This window comes from Neurospora tetrasperma (assembly GCF_000213175.1).
Source record: "Neurospora tetrasperma FGSC 2508 unplaced genomic scaffold NEUTE1scaffold_81, whole genome shotgun sequence".
In the NCBI taxonomy this organism is placed as follows: Eukaryota; Fungi; Ascomycota; class Sordariomycetes; order Sordariales; family Sordariaceae; genus Neurospora; species Neurospora tetrasperma.
In genome coordinates this window covers 1,800,043-1,819,703 of record NW_009799179.1, presented here as the reverse complement: position 1 = coordinate 1,819,703, position 19,661 = coordinate 1,800,043, and the positions used below count along the sequence as shown (strand labels likewise).

The following is a 19,661-nucleotide window of genomic DNA, read 5'->3' as shown; positions in this document are numbered from 1 at the left end:
AGGTTATACCGGGGAAACTTGTCTCTACGGTTTATACACTAAAGGAGACAAATGGGGAGAAGTAAAGGGGTGCATAACCGAAGCAACGCTATTGACACATACATATGCCCACTAGAGCGCGTGTATGGTTTCCGTACCCGGCAAATACCCAAGAAGAGGCCCAGTTTTATGCATAGTTCCCCATCCCATAACGGCACGCGTCGGAGACGGTATGTGATGGGATGTGAAGCAATACTTTTGCTGCATCCCATGACATCCAGAAATGACAACTGCCATAATCGACCCCCACAGGATAGGCGTCGGGCCGCTGAGCGTGCAGGAAATACATATCAATCAGACAAATAGCATTTTGTTATTGCCGTCCAGCGCTTTGCACTCTGGAGAGGAGAGTTAAACCGCGCGATGACGAACCCCAACACCCGCGAAAATCATGGACCGCGAGGGAAGCCCAGGAACCTCGCGGGACTCGGGATTGTCAGGGTCCTGGACCCCCGATGACCATCGAACCCTGGGAGGATGGCAATGTGAATTCGGGGTAGCGCGTACCGGAGATTGTTCCCCGCAGACCCCGGCCGGTCATCACTCTCCTTACGCGACAGATTCTCGGTGCTTAGATGGTAAATCACGAGGGAAGCGGTGTATGTGTGCCGAATCGGACATGGCCGGCGAAGGAAAGTCAGTCGTTGTCAATGAAATGAAGACTGTGTGTGTAGATGAATGTCTGGGAAGATCACCACATCAGTCCAAAGGTACTACGTCGGTTTATAGATACAACCATGATTTTATCACTGCCCGATTGGAAAATCCGGGGTCCCCACACTGGGCGGGAAAGGACGAGGGGTGTGGAAAGTACATGGAACGACGGTTCGGTTCCAGGATGGCGACATAGGGTAAAAGGCCCTTTTCTCGGTTCCTTCTGGATAGAATTCTAGCGCAACGTCGCAGTGGAGAGACGGATTGCCATTCCTTGGGGGAAGCGTTTGGGGAAATCAATCATGTGCGCCTCTCGACGCCGCATTGAGTTGGGGGTCGGGTTTCCCCGTTTCCAACGTGCGAGCGAGGCTGCGGGGCTGTCCTTAGGCAATGTTCTGTAGCACGAGCTGACGGACAGTGAGAGGGACACGCCATGTGCGCGACGAGGGTTACACACAGTCCCATTGGTTCCATGATAGGGCCCCTTGTCAAGTAAACCAATCGGGTCAGCCATTCAGCACATTCTCGTCCAGAATGAGTAAGAAAATCCAAGAAGGGGTCATGGGAGATGATATTTGGAGTGTTTTGCGCGTTCGGCACGCGGCCCGTTCCCCGTCTTTGATACTTGGCAAAAGGGGGGAAGCGGCTTGGGCGCCATTTTGCCAGTAAACGGGCGTCGGATAGGCTCAGCCGACGACGACGAGAGCGGTTGAGCCCTAAGCGACTGGCGGAACTGCGATGCCGTCTGCTGGGGAGCTGGAGAAGGACGCTCAGGACACAGGGTACGGTAGGCACGAAACTCGATTCGCACGGGTTCGGACTCGCCCAAGGCCTCGTTCGTTTGCGAGCTTCCGGCTTGTGATACAGGAGCTCGCGCTGTCAGAGGAGAGGATGCGGCCACGACGATCGAATTTGTCGATGAATCAACACGCGCTGGGTGTTGGGCCAAGAACAGAACACCAAGCGGTGAGTTGAACTGGGCTGTGGCAGCGAATGTGGATTTGCATGGAAGCACGTCGACAGGCCGAGCTGGTGGGGGACGCTGAGTCGTGTAAACCTGTGGTTCATACTGCGTTTGGATGACTTGCTGCTTGCGTCCGGGTGCTCGAAACGCTGGACTGCGAGTGCTACAGACATCCATGATATGAATGAATAAATGAATGAATGAATGTATTTTTCGACTACGTTCTATCACCGAAAAATAATAAGTCGTGCCTACGACGGCGGTGTGGCAATAGTACAAAAAGCGGGAAAAAAGCCTTATAGGGAGGACGGTCGAACCTTATCCTATCTATATATTAGAAAAACCCTTATATATCCTATTTTAATTAGACTATTTACTCTAAGCCTCCTAACCCTAGTAGTACGTATATTTCTTTGAAGGGAATAGGTACATCGTTTGGGTTAAGTATTTCTATTCTAATTACTCTTACTCTTCTATAACCTTGTCCTCCTCCTATTATTTAAATCCTTATATATTTTTAATCTTTTAAGGTTTTTATTCTCGTAATAAATATAGTATAACTAGTATTAAATGTTTATAGGGTATTTACCGCTATATTAGGGTTATAGTAGGTAACGATTAAGTAGGTAAAAAAGTGATTTTTTTTTATAGGGCGCTATATATATAATATTTAAACGTTTCTTAGGGGTAATAGAACCGTTCGTAATATAAATAGAAGTTCTAATACTTTATTCTTTTATTAATCTATTAAGTAAAGTACGGCCGGAGGAATATAAGGTAGGGGTTATATTTATATTAAAGAAAGTCCGTTAAGTACTTTAATTTATTTATAATTTAATAGAATTTTAGGTTAATTTCTAATAATAGAATTTATCTCCCCTTTATTTTAGGCGGAGGGGCTACTCTAAATATAAATTATTATTATAAGGCGGGGAAGCGGGGGAAATAGAATTTATTAGAGGGTTCTTTAGGGGGTACCTATAAATCCGCGAAGGAATATAATTATAATTATCTTTAGGGGGGGTTACACTTAAAATATTAAATAAAGAGGTAATTACCTAGTAGGGTATATAGGCGGGTTATAGCTTTAATTACTTTTCGTCCTAGGATTTCTATTAGTATAATATTAAATAGTTAAAAGGGGATTTATTTAGGGATAGTATATTAAATAAGTATTATTTTACAAAGGGTTTTAGAAGCGGTTATTTTTAATTTGTAGAGTACGAACGAAATATTAGTAAATATTAGTATTTTTCTAATCCCTAGTTTATAGAAATTTAAGAAGAGAATAATTATATTATAAATAAAGGTAGAAAAGAAGTATATAACAAAAATATATTTCGAGGAGTTGGGCAATAGGTTATAGGAGATTTAATTAATTTGGGCCGCGAAGTTAGTAATTACTATTATTTTAGGGACCCTCTTATAAATTTAGGTAATTAGGGATAGTTTTATATTTAAATAGATATTAAATTATTTTATTTCTTTTTACTGGTAGATTTAATTTATTAGAGTATTAATAATAATATAAGTAGGGTTATACTAAATTTTCTTTATATTTTTACCTTTAGGTAGAAAGTAAAGGGCTTCCGTTTTTCTATAATCAATTTTAAAATTTAAAACTACTATATATTTATATAAATTAATAGCCCAGTAAATTATTATATAGAAAATCTATATTATATTTCTACCGATTATAAAATAGGCGATAGTATTTATATAAGAGAAGGTAAGCCTTTATATTCTTTTAAAGAGTAATATAATAAAAAGGAAAAAGAATATAAATGACTATAGTAACCCCTATAGAAGGTTATTATTAATACGGAACCTACTATTTATTTATTGGAAAATAAAGTTCCTATCCGTATAAAAGTTACAAATAAAATTAGTAAGGGTTGGGGGCTATCCCTAGCCCTTAAGGATTTTAATAAGTTTATTTACTTTAATAAATAGGAAAATTGAATTAATATCGAAGGTAAAGATTATATTGTACTAACTAAAATAGTTAGCCTTTTTTATATTGTAAACGAATATAATAATTAGGTTTATAACCGATTATATTAGGAAGGCCCCTATAGAGTCCTTTAAAATAAAGTTTATATTAAGGGTTATTACTATTATCCTACGGGCTATAAATTTTTTAATACTTTTACTAATAATAAAAAGGAGGGCTATAGGTCGCTAGCCTTTATAATTATACGGGTCTTAGCTAAGTTTAAAGAGGGTAATAACCTTTACCCTTTTAAATAGGGCTAAGAATTTATTTAAATAGAAGGAAATTTATATAATTACCTTAAAATAAAGGAAGATTATATTTTATATAACTTTTAGGGTATTAAGGGTAATTCTATCTGGGCCCGGAGTATTAAACCTATAATATAGGAAAGCTTCTTAAAATTTCTTATTTAATAATAGTTCTAAGGCTTGTACAATAATATTTAAAGGGAGGGTATTACCTTTATAATTATATAGGGGAAGGGCGTCTTTATTTAAAGGGTAGAAGGCTACGTACGTTAAATACATTATAATTTCTTCTAGGTAGGTAAATTTTCGTTCCAGTATATTAATTAATATAAGTCGGTTATTTAATAGGTTATTCCTCTATTTTAAGATACCGTTTAAATCCTTAGGGGATTTAATATTATTAATCCTATTCTTATAAAAGGATATACAAGTTTTTTTATAAACTTTATAGTATATTATTAAATTAGTCTTTTTTATTTCAATTAAGGAAGGGTTTTATTATAGTATATTCTTAAACTATCCCCCAATTGGGATAGAATATTCTCTAATTATACTTTTGAAGGTATTTATAAATATTTAAACGAATTTATTGAATTTTATTATTATAGAAGGGATTAGGGGTTATTATAAAAATTATTTAATAAGTATTAAAATAGTATTATTTATTTATTCTGGAGATAAAAAATATTTTTAGGGGGGTAGGGTAATTCTAATAGTAGGAATAGTAATAATAAATTTCCTATAATCTAATACTTATACCCTAATTTTTATATATATTTTATTTATATTAAACGCTAAGTCTATAGTAAATTCGCTTTAAATATACTTATAAATAGGTATACCCAGGGTATTAAGGAAGTAGAGGCCGAATATAACTATAAAGTTATCGATTTTAGTACCGTAGGGAGAATTATAGAAGTAGGGGTTTTATATATAATAATATATATTAAAGTCTCTAATAATAAATAAATAGAGTATTAGGGCTTTTAGTAGGTATATTCTAATTAGTTTTATTTATTTATCTTATAAGTATTAATATACATTAGTAATATCGGTATTTTAGACTAAAATAATAGTAATATATATTAGAGGGGTAATAGTAATTATAAATTTATATATTTTTATAATATAAGTCGCTATACGTATATTACAGTTATTAAGCCTAATAAATTAAAAACCGGGGTATTTATAGAGTCGGCCTTAAATAACCGGGGATTTTTAGATACAAATTACCAGAATCTAGTTATTAATTACCTATTCGAGTATACCGTTAATATTTACTAAGGACTTTTAAATATTAACGGATATAACCCTAAATTTCTCTATTATAAGGTAAAGGTAGGGGGGGATATAAATTACTCTTTAGCGTCCTTATTATCTATATAGGGTTAAAGTAATTGGGGGGGGGGTCTAAGGGTAATTAATAACTATTAGGAAGCGCCTTCTAAGGAAATTACCCTAAATTTCGGTTAAGGTCCTATTACTATTAGAGGAGCCTCTACCCGTAGAGAGCGCTCTAATATAAAGGGTAGGAGGAGGTTGGTTAAAAGAGAAGAAGGTATTGCGGCCCTCTGTACTTAATAGGCCGAAGCGCCGCCTATTAATCTCCTTCTATACTACTACCTTAGCGTATACTATCTTCAGGCTGAGAGATAGGGCCGGTGCGGGTATAGTTGCGGACGGAGGAGGGGTACTAGGGCGGGGGGACGGTTGGGTTAGAGTCGGTTGGGGAGGTGGGGTAGCTATAACCGGGGTAGGGCCGGGTTCGGGGGCGTTAGTAGGGGGTGAGTCCTTGAGGGAGGTATTACCGTCTTCGTCGATTGCGATGGCCTCCTGGATTGCGGCGTTTGCGTCCGCTTCCCTCGCCTTTTTGAGTCCGCGAGTGGCCGCCTTGTGAGACGGCAAGCTGAAGGCCGCATGCATGTCCTGACACCTCTTTCCACCACCGAACCAGAGCCCGGGAAGCCTTTGAGCGACCTCCGCTTCCACTGGCCCGTCAGTTATCCCGTCCCGTACAGCCAAAAAAAAGACGACTATTCACTTGTTGACGCCAGTCGTTACTTTAGGTGTTAGCTGGCCTACATCTGGGGCTGTCGCGATATGAGTGTAGACCAATGCCGAGGCCTCGGTTACTGGTCATGACTGCCAGCTCATCCATGCAAATCCATGCCGAGTTCCATACGAACGAAGCAGGTACGGATTTGGAAAAAAAGGGACGAATTGGGGATGGGAGAATACCCGATGTTTTACACACGTTTCTGCCACTGCCGCAGCATGCAGTAGGCGGGCAGACGCAGCCGACGTATCTGAAATTCAAGGTATCGGCCATGCCCTGGAGCCACTTGGACCCTTACATTACCAAGTCCGCCCCCCCTCCTCCAAATACTCGTGCTACACCCCCACTACCTAAGTGGGTGCTCACGACTAATACGGCCACACCAGTAAAACGGCCACTAGGGTTAGAGGTGCAAATCACAGAAACAACACCAAAATAGTGAACGCTCACAACGTATTGCAACAACTAATTGAGAATAAACAAAAAGTAGGAGGATGGTTATAGCAATACAATATATTCATCTATCTCTTTATTATTCAAAAAATTCTATACGTTGGAAAGTTTTTGTTTACTCCGCAAATCAAGCCTCAAAACTACACCTCTAACCCTAACCTGACCGTTTTACTGGTGTGGCCGTAGTACCCGTGAGCACCCACTTTAGGGGGTGCGAGTCTGGCGAGGTCCAAAAAAGTGGGGGCGGGGGACGAGTAAGGGAAGAAGAAGAACCAAAAAAGAAAGTGTGAAAAAAAAAAAAAAAAAAAAAAAAAAAAAAGGGACACGGCCCCGATTTTTTTTGGTGATTCAAACTGTCGCTGTCCATGGGCAGCGTCCAGTGTCGAAGCGTCGTTCTGCTCGGTTGAATGAATGAATACTGCGGGCCAGGAAAGATTCGGAACTGAAGGCAGGAGCAGGCCCCATCCCCAGTCTGGTAATTCGAGCCACATGGGCACATGACATGCAAAAAAAAAAAAAGTCGGCCCATGAGACTCGCATCCACTGGGCCTGCTAAGGCTCGCACCAGCGGTCAGCAACCCCAAAAATCTCCGACTTTCTTCTTCGACGGGTTGGGCCCCCGGGGGCAAGCTAATGTAGAACCGGCTAGGGATCATGGGATTTTGAGGCCCGACTTGCCAATCGTGGGGAAGTGACGGCAAAAAGGGCCATAAGGGCGACTGTCAAACATATGTATCTACTACGCAGTACATGTGGATGCCCATGAATCCTTGTGCGAGTTGCCGTCTGCTAGAGACCGCGTGCCCTCCAAATTCCGTCCCAACCACGGATACCAGACACGATCACAAAGTAAAGACATATAGGTTGAAAGGAAATGTCGTGAGTGACAAGACGGCCCAGGAACCAGCACTCAGGCATCACGGGCGACGGAATGATGAAGGACGACGGGACCTAATGGAGGGTACCTCTCGTAGCGGAATGTACACTACAAAAGCAAGCTCATGGTCAACTAAAAAGGGGAAAATGCGCACTTGCAGGCCCACTTGAACCTGCTGTAGATACTCTCTGATTGGTCGCCCCGTTTGAATGGTTCTATGAGCCCCGGCGTGCCTGCCATTATGCGGGTTCGTGGTTGCGTCACAGCGAACGTGAGTGGAAGCCCAGCGTCCGGGTGGAAAGGGGCCCAATGTTACGCGCCCATAGCGCACTCCCACTCAGTCGAACCCACTGCAGGGCACAGTACGCAGAGGTACACCGTGAATTCACTGTTCAGGTGCCGACCAAGGGATGCTCACCTACCTAGGGTATTGCTTCCACCCGTCCAGCTGGCACCATTATACCACGACCACCCTCACCCTCTTCATCAAAGTCTCGGTCTCTCTCCCTCTTCGTTGCTTTCAACTTTCTGTCTCGTCGCTTTCCGTCCTTGTCTCCGACTTACCCTCTCCATCTCCAGTCGAAACTTGATACGGGCCATTACCATCGACGTGTCCAAGCCAAAGCGTTCTCCCAGACTGTCATCCCATCGACAGCCGTCGCTGCCATCTTACACCGCACCCAGTACCGCGCCTAAGGTGCCAAAGTGGAACTTGGAACATCCCCTCGGATCCGCTCTTCAAAGTCCCTCAGACTTGGGTCACGCTACGAGATTATTCGGACCTGCAGAACATCAAAACCCTCCAAGGCACCCATCCATTACCTTCGTTGTTTCCCGCAAGGTCACGGTCCTCAAACGAACATCATCTACCAACACTATTCGCAAGCAGCACTGGCGAAGACCATCCACTACACCACAGCTCTTACAACGAACGACATACGCAGAGAAGTTTTCATTTTGCAGCTAGACCCCTGATTTTACAGCCGTCCACTACATACATTGGCCAGGACCAGGGTACAAAGAAAAAGTCGAAAAAAAATCTGCGGTGGTCTCGGTGTGGCATGACGGATGACATCAATACACTAAGACCACGAACCACGCAAACCTTGGGCGCCAGGATACCTACTCGGCAACCGTCTTCCTTGCTGTTCCTCCTCGCTCGAACCCCTTAACAACCTAGCTCATCACTTCCCACCATGTCTTCCTATACCATGACCAGGATGGGCTCCGACTCGTTCCTGCCTTCGGGTTCTATCGACACCAGCATGCGCTTTCCTCTTCCTAGTCTGGGCGCCGACTCTTCTTCGCTCATCTCTCCCCTCGCGTTGCCTCGAGGTGCCGCCGGCTACTTCGATGTTGCCTCAGCTATGGGCAATCCCGCTTTGCAGGCGCCATCCAAGCTTTCTCTTCCGGGACGCCACGTTTACTCACCACTATCTCCCAACTTTCGTGGTCCTGTCGCCGGCCACATGTCGCAGTTCACGTCACCCAACCTAGCACCCATTCAACAAGGACTCCAGTGTCAGCTTGACCCACAACGATCTACCAGCGTTCCTCCCAATCTGCGAAGATCCAAGACCGGCCAGGCTACAAAAGCCAAGCTCTCGATCCTCTCCCCGCCACTAACAACATCAATGGATGGCTTGAGTGCTTCCCCTGGTGATGCCTTTTTAGGTGTTTCGGTGCCGGCTATCAGCTCTGTCTCTGCCGGACAGGCCCGCTCAGCTTCGGCGGACACTGTGAATGCACCCTCGAACACACAGATGGTCCGGCGCCTAGTCCAACAAAATGGCAGGATAAGAGAAGCTTGGGAAGCGGAGCGCAAGTACTTGGAAGCAAACAGGGAGCGCGCTGAAGAAGTGTATAAGGAGGAGCGGGCCCTCATGGAGGAGGAGAGGGCAGAATGGGAAGCTGAGAAGGCCATGCTGCTACAGGAGATCGAACGACTCCAGCGACAGGTGGCTCATCTAGGAGGACAGTCTAGCAATGCGAACCTTGCAGCCTTGGCGGCTGCTCATGCATCCCATAATGGAAGGATTGGCAACGTCTGCTGGGGCGAGGTTTCGCCCGAGAGCATGAGGAGCTCGCGGTCTTCTCAAGGAAGCACGCAACATACGAACACTCAGCAACCGGAACAACCCATTCAGACTGCTTCTGTCAACGAAATTCCCGGACCTCAGGGTCCCGTAGTGGCCGATTCCATGGCCCAGTCTCCCGAGCTGCGTCCAAGCAGTCCCGCGCCTATTGTCGATGTCCAGGCAATCCACCCAGAGCTCGAAGGAATCCCAATCAAAGCCAACTCGGTTCAGAAATCGACATTCACAGACGATTCCCTAGTAGAAGCGCTCAAGTCCCCGACCAAGATTCCGTCACCACTCCCGGCCTCCGATGTGCCAGAGCCCAGATCGGAAAGCCCGGCAAAGGAGCAAACCAAGCAAGTCCTTAAGGCAGAAGCGTCGGTTCGTCTCACCATGCATGCTGGCCATACTCCCAGCCACTCCCTCTCTGTCCTGGCAACCGCAACGTCTTCTGGAGTTGGCACCATCAATAGCAGTGGTAGCAGCACACCCACCTTGCAGCACGGCGACCATATGGCCACTCAGACGCTTGGGGTCATAAACGAACAAGAAGGCGCTATCCAACTGGCTGAGCAGGAGTCGGTAGTCTCTGAAGATCCTCCTGCGGCTTATGAGCCTGTGGAGGATCGTCCTCTCAGAGGTCCGCTGATGGTTAGGAACATGCCTGCCCATGACGAGATCTTCTTCCGGAGGCTTTCCGATAAGCTCGAAGAGGTCAGCAAGGACACTATGGCAGCCCTTCCTTCTGTTCTGAAGGATGCTATTGATGATGACGACGAGGCGGTGCCGTCAAACGCGGCGGAGAATCAGTCTGGCGAATCGAGCAAAGGGAAAGAGAACAGCAGCGGCTCCAAGAGCGAGGATGAAGCGGAATTGGATATCCCTCTCAAGTTGAGGCGTAACAACAACTTTGGCGCTCCCTTTGGCGAGTTCAAGTTTTGAGGACTGACATCCATGACAGTTGGTCGGACTTGTTACCACCAACTCGCCACTTGGCAACATTTCTTCCTGTATCTATCTACACACAGTACCGTTGGGTATTCTGTGCGTTTTTGTTTTTCTTTGGTATTCTTTTGTGGGTGTTTTTGCTTACATGGCGTTGGAGGTGTCTACACCGGGACTTGCCCATATCATTATACCCCCTTGACGTCGTTGGACGAAACGAGTTCATTTGATTTACTTTCTCCTATTTGGATACACACATGCAACATGATGCATATGAGGAACAGAACAATGATAGACTGGCAATCCGTATTTTTTGGCATTAATGCGGGAGTTGAACTCCGTACGAAGAAAGCCTCGATCGATTCGGGCATTATAGAATGGTACATAATAGGGGAGCATGATAAATGGGAAGATTGATACCAGCCGTGCATCAGGCAGGATATGAAACGAGGCGGGGACGAGGCAGCATTGGCAAGCAGTCTGATGGCTTTTTTCTTTCACTTACATTCACCGAGGAAGCGCCGCCGTACATATGTACCACGCCCTTTTCTTGCTTACATCTACATAGTATGGTTTCCAACACTTTCCCTCACTCGCTAGGCCAGCGTGAGGCCAATCAAAGGATATCAATAGACCTGATACATAGAGAGCAACTCGAATAATTTGTACAGTGTTAGTAATGATCAAATCATAGGTAGTAAGCATCGAAGCGAAGCAGAGTTGGACAGCCCACAGCCCACAACAACAAGTACACTACATACTTCGTGTGTGTGGAGATTCTGGATTTCTGGAATGGGAAAGCTTTCAGGAGAAGCAGACTGCAGAAGAAAAAAGAAAGAAAACATCCAAGTGGGGCTGAACACGTCCAATGGAAGCTTTTTGGCAGCACTGGATCCGCCTTCTCTCGGCTCGGGCCGATTGGACTGGCACAGTGGTCAGAGAGGCTGGTAAGCTGATCGGACTGTAACCTCCCTGAGGGGGGCCTGCCTCGAGGGGGGGGATTGATTGATTGACGACAGCAGTCTGACAGCATGATGTATCAGGCTCTGCCGACTGACGACAGTACAGTACACTAGGCAGGTGGCAGGTGGCAGGATGGCGAGGACGGTACGGTGTCTCCTACACTATACGAGACGAAAAGTCGCCCAAGTATGAAAGGGACTGTGAGGACAGTTGCCGTGGTACAGGCAAACACTCATAGAAATCTGGACGGAATAGGGAACAAACTCCTGCTATGAAGATATTATTGGCGTGATGAAACGATGGGGTCACCATAGAGAGGTAAAGCAAGCATTGATCGTTTTGCCATGTCTGTCTGGAGCAGAAGGTGTACAGTAGAGCCCGCATTCATTGGCATGATAATTGTACCCGTTAAGTTGTTGGGATCCAAGTACCGACGTTGACTGGACTCTCTCTCTCCGTCTCTCCGAAGATTGCTGGTTGCTTTGGCGAACTTGTTGAGTACATAAGCCCCCTCCCCCTAGAGACAAGATTACACACAGCCTAGTGTACTATCGGCTCATGAAAAGACACTTACGTACGTGTTTGTCAGATTACCGTAGCTGATCGCTATACCAATCGTATTATGCATTTCTCAAAGGTCTCATTACGTGTTAGAAGGGCCTCCAGAATCAGTGTAGGTATACCCATAAAATTCATTATCGCTGAAGAATTGTGCCGTCGTAGGTGTTCGATACCTCCCTTCATTGCCCCCCCCCAAAAAATCGCCACAAGACATGCTCTTGTTGTTCCCATTATCATTATAACCCTACCATCACCATTATCCATCACCGCCCGCCGCCGCAACCATGAGAGTCCTGACATCCTCGATCAAGACATCTTCTTCCCCATTAACTCCGCCAACTCATCCAACAATTCGACCGTTTCCACGGGACTCGCAATCCACGCCGTAGTCCCCACGCTCCTGGCTCTGAAATCGTTCGCCCCGGCACTCAAGAACTGATCGCCCACATGCAGGGTATTCTCCCCCTTGATAACTCCATGAGGACCCTCCTTCTGCGAGAACCACCTTTGACAAACAGTAACACCCCAGCTCTTATCGCCAATATCAACAAACACATCCCTCCCACCATTGAAGGCGCAGAACGGCACTCTTCTGCTCCGGCCCACGGTACTGAGCTCAAGGATCTTTTGCACCAGCAAAACTGTCTCCTCCAAGCTCTCGCGCGGGATACGGATTTCTGGAGAAACGGGGATGATGCCGACGGCGCGGTCCTTCCGCATCAACGTGGCAGGCAGGTTGAGCGTCTTGATGCAATCGCGCAGCGCGGCCTCGGCCACGTCTAGCAGCTGGGCAATGTCCTGCTCGTTCCAGGCGGCCATCTCGGGCGTGAGCCAGTGCTGTCGTGGCACCGGGGCGAGAAGGTGCGGCGAGGACGAGTCGAACTCGAAGAGGTAGTTGGCTTCACCGCCCATGACGACCAAAGACTGTTTTTGAGCAGGGGTGAGGTCGGCGCTGTTGGCCATGGCATCAAGAAGACCGTGCAAGCGCGAGTAGTAGCGGTCGGCGGTAGTGTAGCCTGCTGCGGTGACAATGCCGATTTTGATGTTTTTGCGGAGAAGGTCTGTGGATGGAAAGGGGATAATGTGAGCGGGTCTGTTCAAGTGGTTACGGTACGGTTACGTGGCGGAAGGTAAGAAGCAGGAATTGCCAAACGGGCAAAGAGAACTGAGAACAACTGCACTAACCTAGTAGTCGGGGAATCACAGGACTAGTAGGTTCCAGACTCTGGCCATCGTCGTAGAGCGTCACGTCACCATCAAAGGTAGCGAGCTGGAGAGTTCCGTAAGTCGTCACAGCCATTATCTGGGCCGAGTTAAGGATCAAGCGGATATCGTTGAAGGACGGCGACACAAAGCGGCGCGATGAAATGTAGCGCTTGTTGTCCTGAAACTTGAATGCCGCTTCGAGCGGTAACCGCGTGAAGAAGGGCCCGATACTGGGGACCAGCAGCTTGAGCTTGGATGGGAAAGGGTTCTCGGCATCGTTTTGGTGGGCGACTGATGTTTAATGGTTTGGTTATTAAACGTTACTAGATCAAATAGGGCTAACCGAGTGAGACCGGGAATATCTGCTCTGCTTACTGTGGTCATCGATCATGGCTTCGATATCCCGGAAGATCTCACTGTATCGCCTGTGGGCTTCCTCTCTTGTCTGAGAAAGCGTATCGACACTTCTGTCCGGATCTTCAAGAACACCATGGGGCTGAGAGTAGAGGACGAATGGGACGGCTAAGAGCGCCTTGATCCACTCTGATATGATTGTTAGCTAGAGTACTTCATTTTCACATGCCTCTTCTCGACGGAGGCAACTCCACAGTTGCTGATGTGAATGGGGTAGCCATCGTTACGCGGACCCGTAGACTCTGTCAAACGGGCGGGTAAGAACATCCAGCAACTAGGGGGAAGTGATGCCATAGCTCAGTCCGTAGGTACATTAACAATCTGGCGAAAGGGCTCAAGCTGTACCTATAAATTGATCCCGTCTGTGGGTTTTGAGGGCATCTATAAGAGAGAATGGTTAGCTGCTGGTAATTTCAGCGATGGGCAAGAGCGGTAGAACACACATTCAACACGGTATCGTGTGGTCATCTTTGAGATGTGAAGTGACGGGTGAGGCTAGAGACGGGGAGTCTCGAGTTATGAAGAACTATGGGAAGAGTATTATGCTGTCACTTTCTCTTTGTGGAATTGGACGACGGTGACGGCTACGTGCTTGCAGCACAACAAGTGAAAGTTTCTTGGTGGTATATAAAATCGCTGTGTATGCTTTACTTTGGAGCAGATGGATGACAAACGGTTGAACTCGGTGAGCGGGAGAGATGAAAAGAGATACAAAAAGAGAGGTGTGTAAGGTATCATGTACGGGATATGTATGAACACCTCAGCTTCGGTACGCTAGTGACTCCGACTTTCCTTCCATTCATTTGTCACCGCGAGGTCTTTCTTGGCAGGTGCCGTTGGCTGCCGGCGTGGACAGCGGCGTTGCCCGGATGCACACGGCGCCGGCCAGCTGACCTGCCTCCACCCCTGTTACTGGCGTCCCCGGTTCCGCTCTCATTCAAGCTCCCATTCGCGACTTCTTAGAGATTGATTTGACTGAATTCCCGTCATGTCACTGGGGAGAGTCAGGGCAGCTATCGGTAAGCTACGACTCCAAATCTAGGGGTAAGGCGGGGCTTCCCCAGCATGACCTCTAGAGGTACCCATCTCATGGACCCCGCCGTCTGCCTTGGCATTCCCATGTCCATTCAGTTCTCCAAACACCACACGATCTAACAGCGAGTATCCATGCAACATTCCACAAAGTCTGAAAAGGGTCGAAATCGAAACAATATGTCGACAATACAAACTGGGACATTTACAGATAAAGCTAACTGCCGGCATAGCTGCACTACATACATGCATGACAAGAAGACGACGAGAAACCAAATCATAACCAACCCAAACCAACCCAGACCAGTTTTGCAGCCTACCTAGTCTAGACCACGACATTCAAGAACCACCTAGCACCTAGCACCCCGTCATGCTGGCCGCCTCGGTGCATGTCGAGCAGCCCTCAGAACACGTCGTGGCACACCCCTGAACGTACACCAGCGTCTTCACGGTACATCCGCACGGCACGTTCAGCGTCGACCGGACCTCGCACGTCGGCACAGGACAGCGCATCGGCGAGCAATCGGTTGGGCTGGTCGTCTTGGTGACCGTGGGACATGGCGTCGTCGTCGGGGGGGCTGGCTTGCTGGTGGTCTTGGGCGGGAGGGTGATGATACTCCAGCTGATCGTGGTTTGCGTGTATGTCGTTGACGTGCTTGATGTGCTCGTGCTTGCGTTACACACGGTAGTCCTCGTGCTGGTAGGCTTGGGCGGCGGCGAAGAGGTGGTCGTATTGGTTGAAACTCAGGTTTGCCATGGCGGCCAGCGACAGGAGGAGGTGGTCAAGGTGGTCGAGGTGATAATTGCCCGCGGTGTCAGCACACTTGTCCGGAACTCGATGCTACACCCTCCGTGTGGACAGTTGCCTCGCAAGGGACAATCAAGATCGCCGTGGCTATTGATGCCGGACATATGGGAAGATGTCGCAAATTTCTTGACATGAGTTGCGGAGGCATGTCAGGAGGTCATTCAAGTAGTTCGTTCGCCTCACGCCGGATTTGTAGACGATCAGGCTAAAAGGAAGCTGAAGACCATTGCTTCGTGCTTTGTAATGTTTCCATTATGCCTGTACTATGGCATCGACGGAAAATGCGGCTTATTACCCGTCATCAACGGTCAAGATGAAGAGCGCATAGGTAGGCAGTTTGTCGAAGGCCAAGAATCAAAAGCAGGGTCACCTAACACGCCGTTCACCTTCCAAGGAAGCGGCATCAAGCGGTGACATATGAATCGATACTTGTTCACCAAAAGTGCTATGATAGTTACTGAACGTCTGACATCGCGACGCGATGTTGTTTTTTAGCACAATGAAACAAAAATACAAATTTATAGTATTATATCCGGTTCTCCTCGCTGTACTGTGATTCCCACCAGCAAAGCCCGCATTTATACTATACTCAAATGAACTCCTATGCGAGGTACCAGCCGGTCTATCTCACAATCAAGGCGATGCCCTCTCGCCAACGCTGCCGTTAACTGTAGGAGCCGGGGCTGCGTCAGTATCTTCAACCGGGCCGGCGTCATCCATCCAAGCCGAGAACTCATCGTCATCATTATTAGGCGCTGAAACTTCAAGCGATAGCGCTTTCACGTCTTCGTGATTTTCCTGGCCTGTAGTCTGCGTATTACGGATTGATGGCGTCAAAGGCTTGGGGGGCGATTTCGAACCGACAGGTCCTTCTGTCGCAGAACTGCCAATTCCACTTTGGTTCTTGCTTTCAACGGTGTCTGATGAAGGCTTCATTGGTGATGTTTCATGGGCCTCGCTCATGGGTGTAGTCGGTTCTGACTCCGCAGGAGCCGCAACTACATGTTCACATTATTTCCGTCATCGCCGAGTTGCTGCTCAGCTCGGTATTGACGACGTTTTGGGAGAGGGGGAGGTGGTACAGGGCGGCGTTCGGGTTTGTGATCATGGTCTTCAGGCGTGCTCGGTTTATGTTGCTGCAGTGATTGATCTGGAGGCGATATCGGTTTGCGCCTTGGGATACTGATGGATGTTGCCTTCAACCTTCTGTCTGGCATCGGAAGTGGTGTTCCTGGAGGCGGAAGCGGCTGCCCACGTCCCATAGGCTGATTCAAGTCCAGCACCGATGGATGATCATCGGTGAAGGAAGCACTCCTACCCGATGTCCCATCGTTGTTCGAGTGTCGTTGGAACGCATTGAGCCCCCAACGCTTGGCAGATGCAGCCGCGTTGGTAACAAAAGCAGCGGCCAAGGCAGTCTTTTTCGCAGAGTCTGGGTGATTTGGCGTGGGTGCTCCTGCTGTCGATGATACAGTATCTCGCCGGGCAAAAATACCCTTGATGGTCCCAGTTTGACTTTTCACAGACCCCCTTATCGACGAAGCTGGAGACCTCGTCCTGCTTTCCTCCTGGCTGCCTGCGGATGTGGCTGTGTTCCGTCTTGCCTGGTTCTTTTTATCAAAATCCTGCAAATCTTTTTCCGCATCCACAGCTTCAGAGGAAGAGGACCCGGAAGACTGGTCTGATAACTTGGGTATGACGGACGGCCTCAGGGGCGAGTGAGGCGGCTGTGGTCGTGATGGAGAATGTGCCTGGACAGACAATGTTGCCATCGCTGATGCAGCAAGGCTTTCGTCCGGTGGTGACGAGGATGGTTTGAAGACGTCAGCATTAATGGCGTCTGTGCTAACCGTTGGCGTCGGAGGATGAGTGATCGAAACCACCCGAATCGGAGGTGGTATACAAGTTTCACTCCTCGTATCGGTCTTGAGCTCGTTTTGATTGTTCGTGCTCAATGAGGTTGTAGATGCAGAATAGATAGGGTCCCCTTTCGCCTTCGTTGTCATCCGTCCGAAAAGGCTAATTGACGGTTTCTTGTCGAGAGTGGGCATGCTGTGGCTTTTTTCCACGTGCGGCAGATCGGGTTCGTGAACGTCTTGAGTACCTTCCAATCGCTCCACCTCGTCCAAATCGCCTTCTTGAGCCGCAGCTGTCTCCAAATCCATGGTTGAGACGACGGTGTCATCATGAAAGATACCACCTCTCCACTTCTTGTGCTCTGTATTGAAAAAAGGCATATCATCCCAGAAGGGTAAGACAAGGGTCTCGGCCATGACCTCCTTGATTTGCTTCTCGATCTGGCGGAGAATAACGGTATAGGTAATCTGTCTAGAGCTGACAATCGGTTCGATTGTCATCTCCATCTTCGGTGCCTGTTGGAAAGAGAACCATAGGCGATTACTGGGTGGGGGCTTGATTTTGAATAAGATATGACCTTCGAGTTTCCGTACAACCACGGCAAGGACGAGATTGACCTCTCGTGCTTTGAATCGCGCGCCTAGATCAATCCTGGCTGTCGCCGCAACCTCCAAGCGGAAGTTGCCAGTGTATCGTACATCTGCCTCAATGCAGCATTCACCCTCAACGGTCAGATCCCGTAGCCGTGGATTTGTGATAAAGGGCGCCGATTCTCCGGTATCAATACCTTTGATAGCAATGTTGGATAGAAATGCCGGCCTTTTAACTCGAGAGATCTTCTTTGTAAGCTTCTCCCGTATTGCGTTCTCAATGTCCTTGGTCTTGTAGATGCCCAAGAAGACGCGCCCAATCATTGCATTGAGCCAACGTGTTTGCATGTGTTCTTCTGACGAGTGCAGTCTCTGTACCAAGTTGATAATGTTCTTGACCTCAAACTGGATAGGAGACGGAATATCGCTTTCCGTGTCCAAGGCCTGCTGTTCCTGATTTCGTAGCAAAGCAAAGTAGAAGTCTTCCTTCGCAGAGCAATTTTCGGAAAAGAGGTAAAAAGGTTTCGAGACCTGACTATCCGGTCCTATTTCTAGCCCATCTGTCTTTCGCGAGAGACGTATGGCGTTGCGCTTGATGTACAGCTCGCCCTCAGGAGTAACTTCCTCGCCAGAGTATATGCTGACTTCATGGTGCGCCAGCGCCACAACGTGCCGTACTTCGAGTTGTTCGTCATCGTCAAAGAGCATGAGATGGCCGTGTCTGTCACGAGCGTCAGAATCCAGGTCGTATTGAAAGTCAGAAGGATAATGTTACGCACCTCAGGACAACATAAAAGACATTGCCGGCCTTCTTAGGGCGTTGGCTAGGACCGTTCTTGTGGTCAATGGGACTAGGACCGGTGGACTTGCGATCGAAGATACTCCGATACATTGTCTGGTAGACACTGGGACTGGGAGCGGCGACGGTGGTGGAGCCGACAGGTGTCGACCGCTCGATAGGCTTCGCGTTGATTCCCATGGGCGTATACTCGCGGCAAACTGCAAAATATCCAGAAGCGACACCATCGTCGTGATGGGTCACCCGGGGCTTTCCATCCTTCTTTTGCTCCGCCTTGAGCGCATCAAGATCGTCACCAGGCTGGATCAAGTCGTCGGCTTCTGGGTCGTGGGGCTGGACGGCATCTGGGCGGTAAGGAAACGTAAGGTGAGCATGAAGTAGAGCGCAAGCCACCAGCAATGGCAGAAAGGTAAGGCCTCCGAAGAGGTATATCAACAAGAAGACGGTCCAACTCATGGTTGTATATTTTTTTCCGTCGAAGGGAGATTGTCCACTGCAGTGTTCGAGTCCAGGATGCGGTCATGCAAGATGTGCCAAGACAGGAAGGACTGCCAGTGGTCGCTACTCCTCGCTGTTCGGTGTGCCCACCGCGCTCAGGTTGGCTACCTGCTCAGCAGCTCAGAGCAGATGGTTTGCAATTGCGGCATCGATGCGGACTCGAACTCAGGGCTCGCAGTCGCAGTTGCACGGCGAAGTCATGAGTCGTAGGATTAGTTGGGTTCGTTACGCGCGCTTTCAGACAAACAGGAAACGGAAGCGGAAGTGGGCGCGGTGGGTTTGAGGTGGAAGGAACTGAAAGATGACGGATGGCCTGCAGCTGTGTTGAAAAGGCCACTCACTCCGACGCTGCACTGGACGGCACGGACGGGACACCAAAACTCAACGGTAGCCCGGGAATGTGACAGGCCAGAGAAGCCCAGAAAAACAACCAAAAACTGACTAGAAACTACACTACGTAGTAGTAGTGACAGAGCCAAGGGATCAGATGGTCGGTTCCTATTCCTGTTCCTGTTGGTGACAGCATCCTCGGTCTGGTTGTGTGCAAGAGTGCGTGTCAAACCACTTCCGGTTTGGAAGGGTCCAAGAAAGGTACCTAAAAGGTACGTATGTATACTACTTAC

At 47.8% G+C, this 19,661-nt stretch overlaps 5 protein-coding genes across 5 annotated transcripts; 1 reads left to right on the top strand and 4 right to left on the bottom strand.

Annotated features, from left to right (window-relative positions):
- Window positions 1–1,252: 1,252 nt before the first annotated feature.
- NEUTE1DRAFT_113845 (uncharacterized protein) lies at window positions 1,253–1,834 on the bottom strand (the record flags this gene model as incomplete). The annotated part of the gene is made up of 1 exon (XM_009857152.1): window positions 1,253–1,834. The coding sequence occupies one exon, from the start codon at window positions 1,832–1,834 to the stop codon at window positions 1,253–1,255; it is 582 nt and encodes a 193-aa protein (XP_009855454.1).
- Window positions 1,835–5,256: 3,422 nt separating this feature from the next.
- NEUTE1DRAFT_113844 (uncharacterized protein) lies at window positions 5,257–6,041 on the bottom strand (the record flags this gene model as incomplete). Its single annotated transcript, XM_009857151.1, has 4 exons — window positions 5,257–5,279; window position 5,359; window positions 5,525–5,934; window positions 5,984–6,041. The coding sequence occupies 4 exons, from the start codon at window positions 6,039–6,041 to the stop codon at window positions 5,257–5,259; spliced, it is 492 nt and encodes a 163-aa protein (XP_009855453.1).
- A 2,357-nt stretch (window positions 6,042–8,398) lies between these two features.
- On the top strand, window positions 8,399–10,384 carry NEUTE1DRAFT_70883 (uncharacterized protein; the record flags this gene model as incomplete). Its single annotated transcript, XM_009857150.1, has 1 exon — window positions 8,399–10,384. One exon carries the CDS (start codon window positions 8,484–8,486, stop codon window positions 10,305–10,307), a length of 1,824 nt encoding a protein of 607 aa, XP_009855452.1.
- Window positions 10,385–12,140: 1,756 nt separating this feature from the next.
- NEUTE1DRAFT_55104 (IMP-specific 5'-nucleotidase 1) lies at window positions 12,141–15,045 on the bottom strand (the record flags this gene model as incomplete). The annotated part of the gene is made up of 7 exons (XM_009857149.1): window positions 12,141–12,895; window positions 13,020–13,331; window positions 13,416–13,581; window position 13,696; window positions 13,773–13,835; window positions 14,450–14,478; window positions 14,923–15,045. 7 exons carry the CDS (start codon window positions 15,043–15,045, stop codon window positions 12,141–12,143), a joined length of 1,449 nt encoding a protein of 482 aa, XP_009855451.1.
- A 661-nt stretch (window positions 15,046–15,706) lies between these two features.
- On the bottom strand, window positions 15,707–18,996 carry NEUTE1DRAFT_132661 (uncharacterized protein; the record flags this gene model as incomplete). Its single annotated transcript, XM_009857148.1, has 3 exons — window positions 15,707–16,292; window positions 16,349–18,462; window positions 18,521–18,996. The coding sequence occupies 3 exons, from the start codon at window positions 18,994–18,996 to the stop codon at window positions 15,928–15,930; spliced, it is 2,955 nt and encodes a 984-aa protein (XP_009855450.1).
- Between the last annotated feature and the right edge of the window lie 665 nt (window positions 18,997–19,661).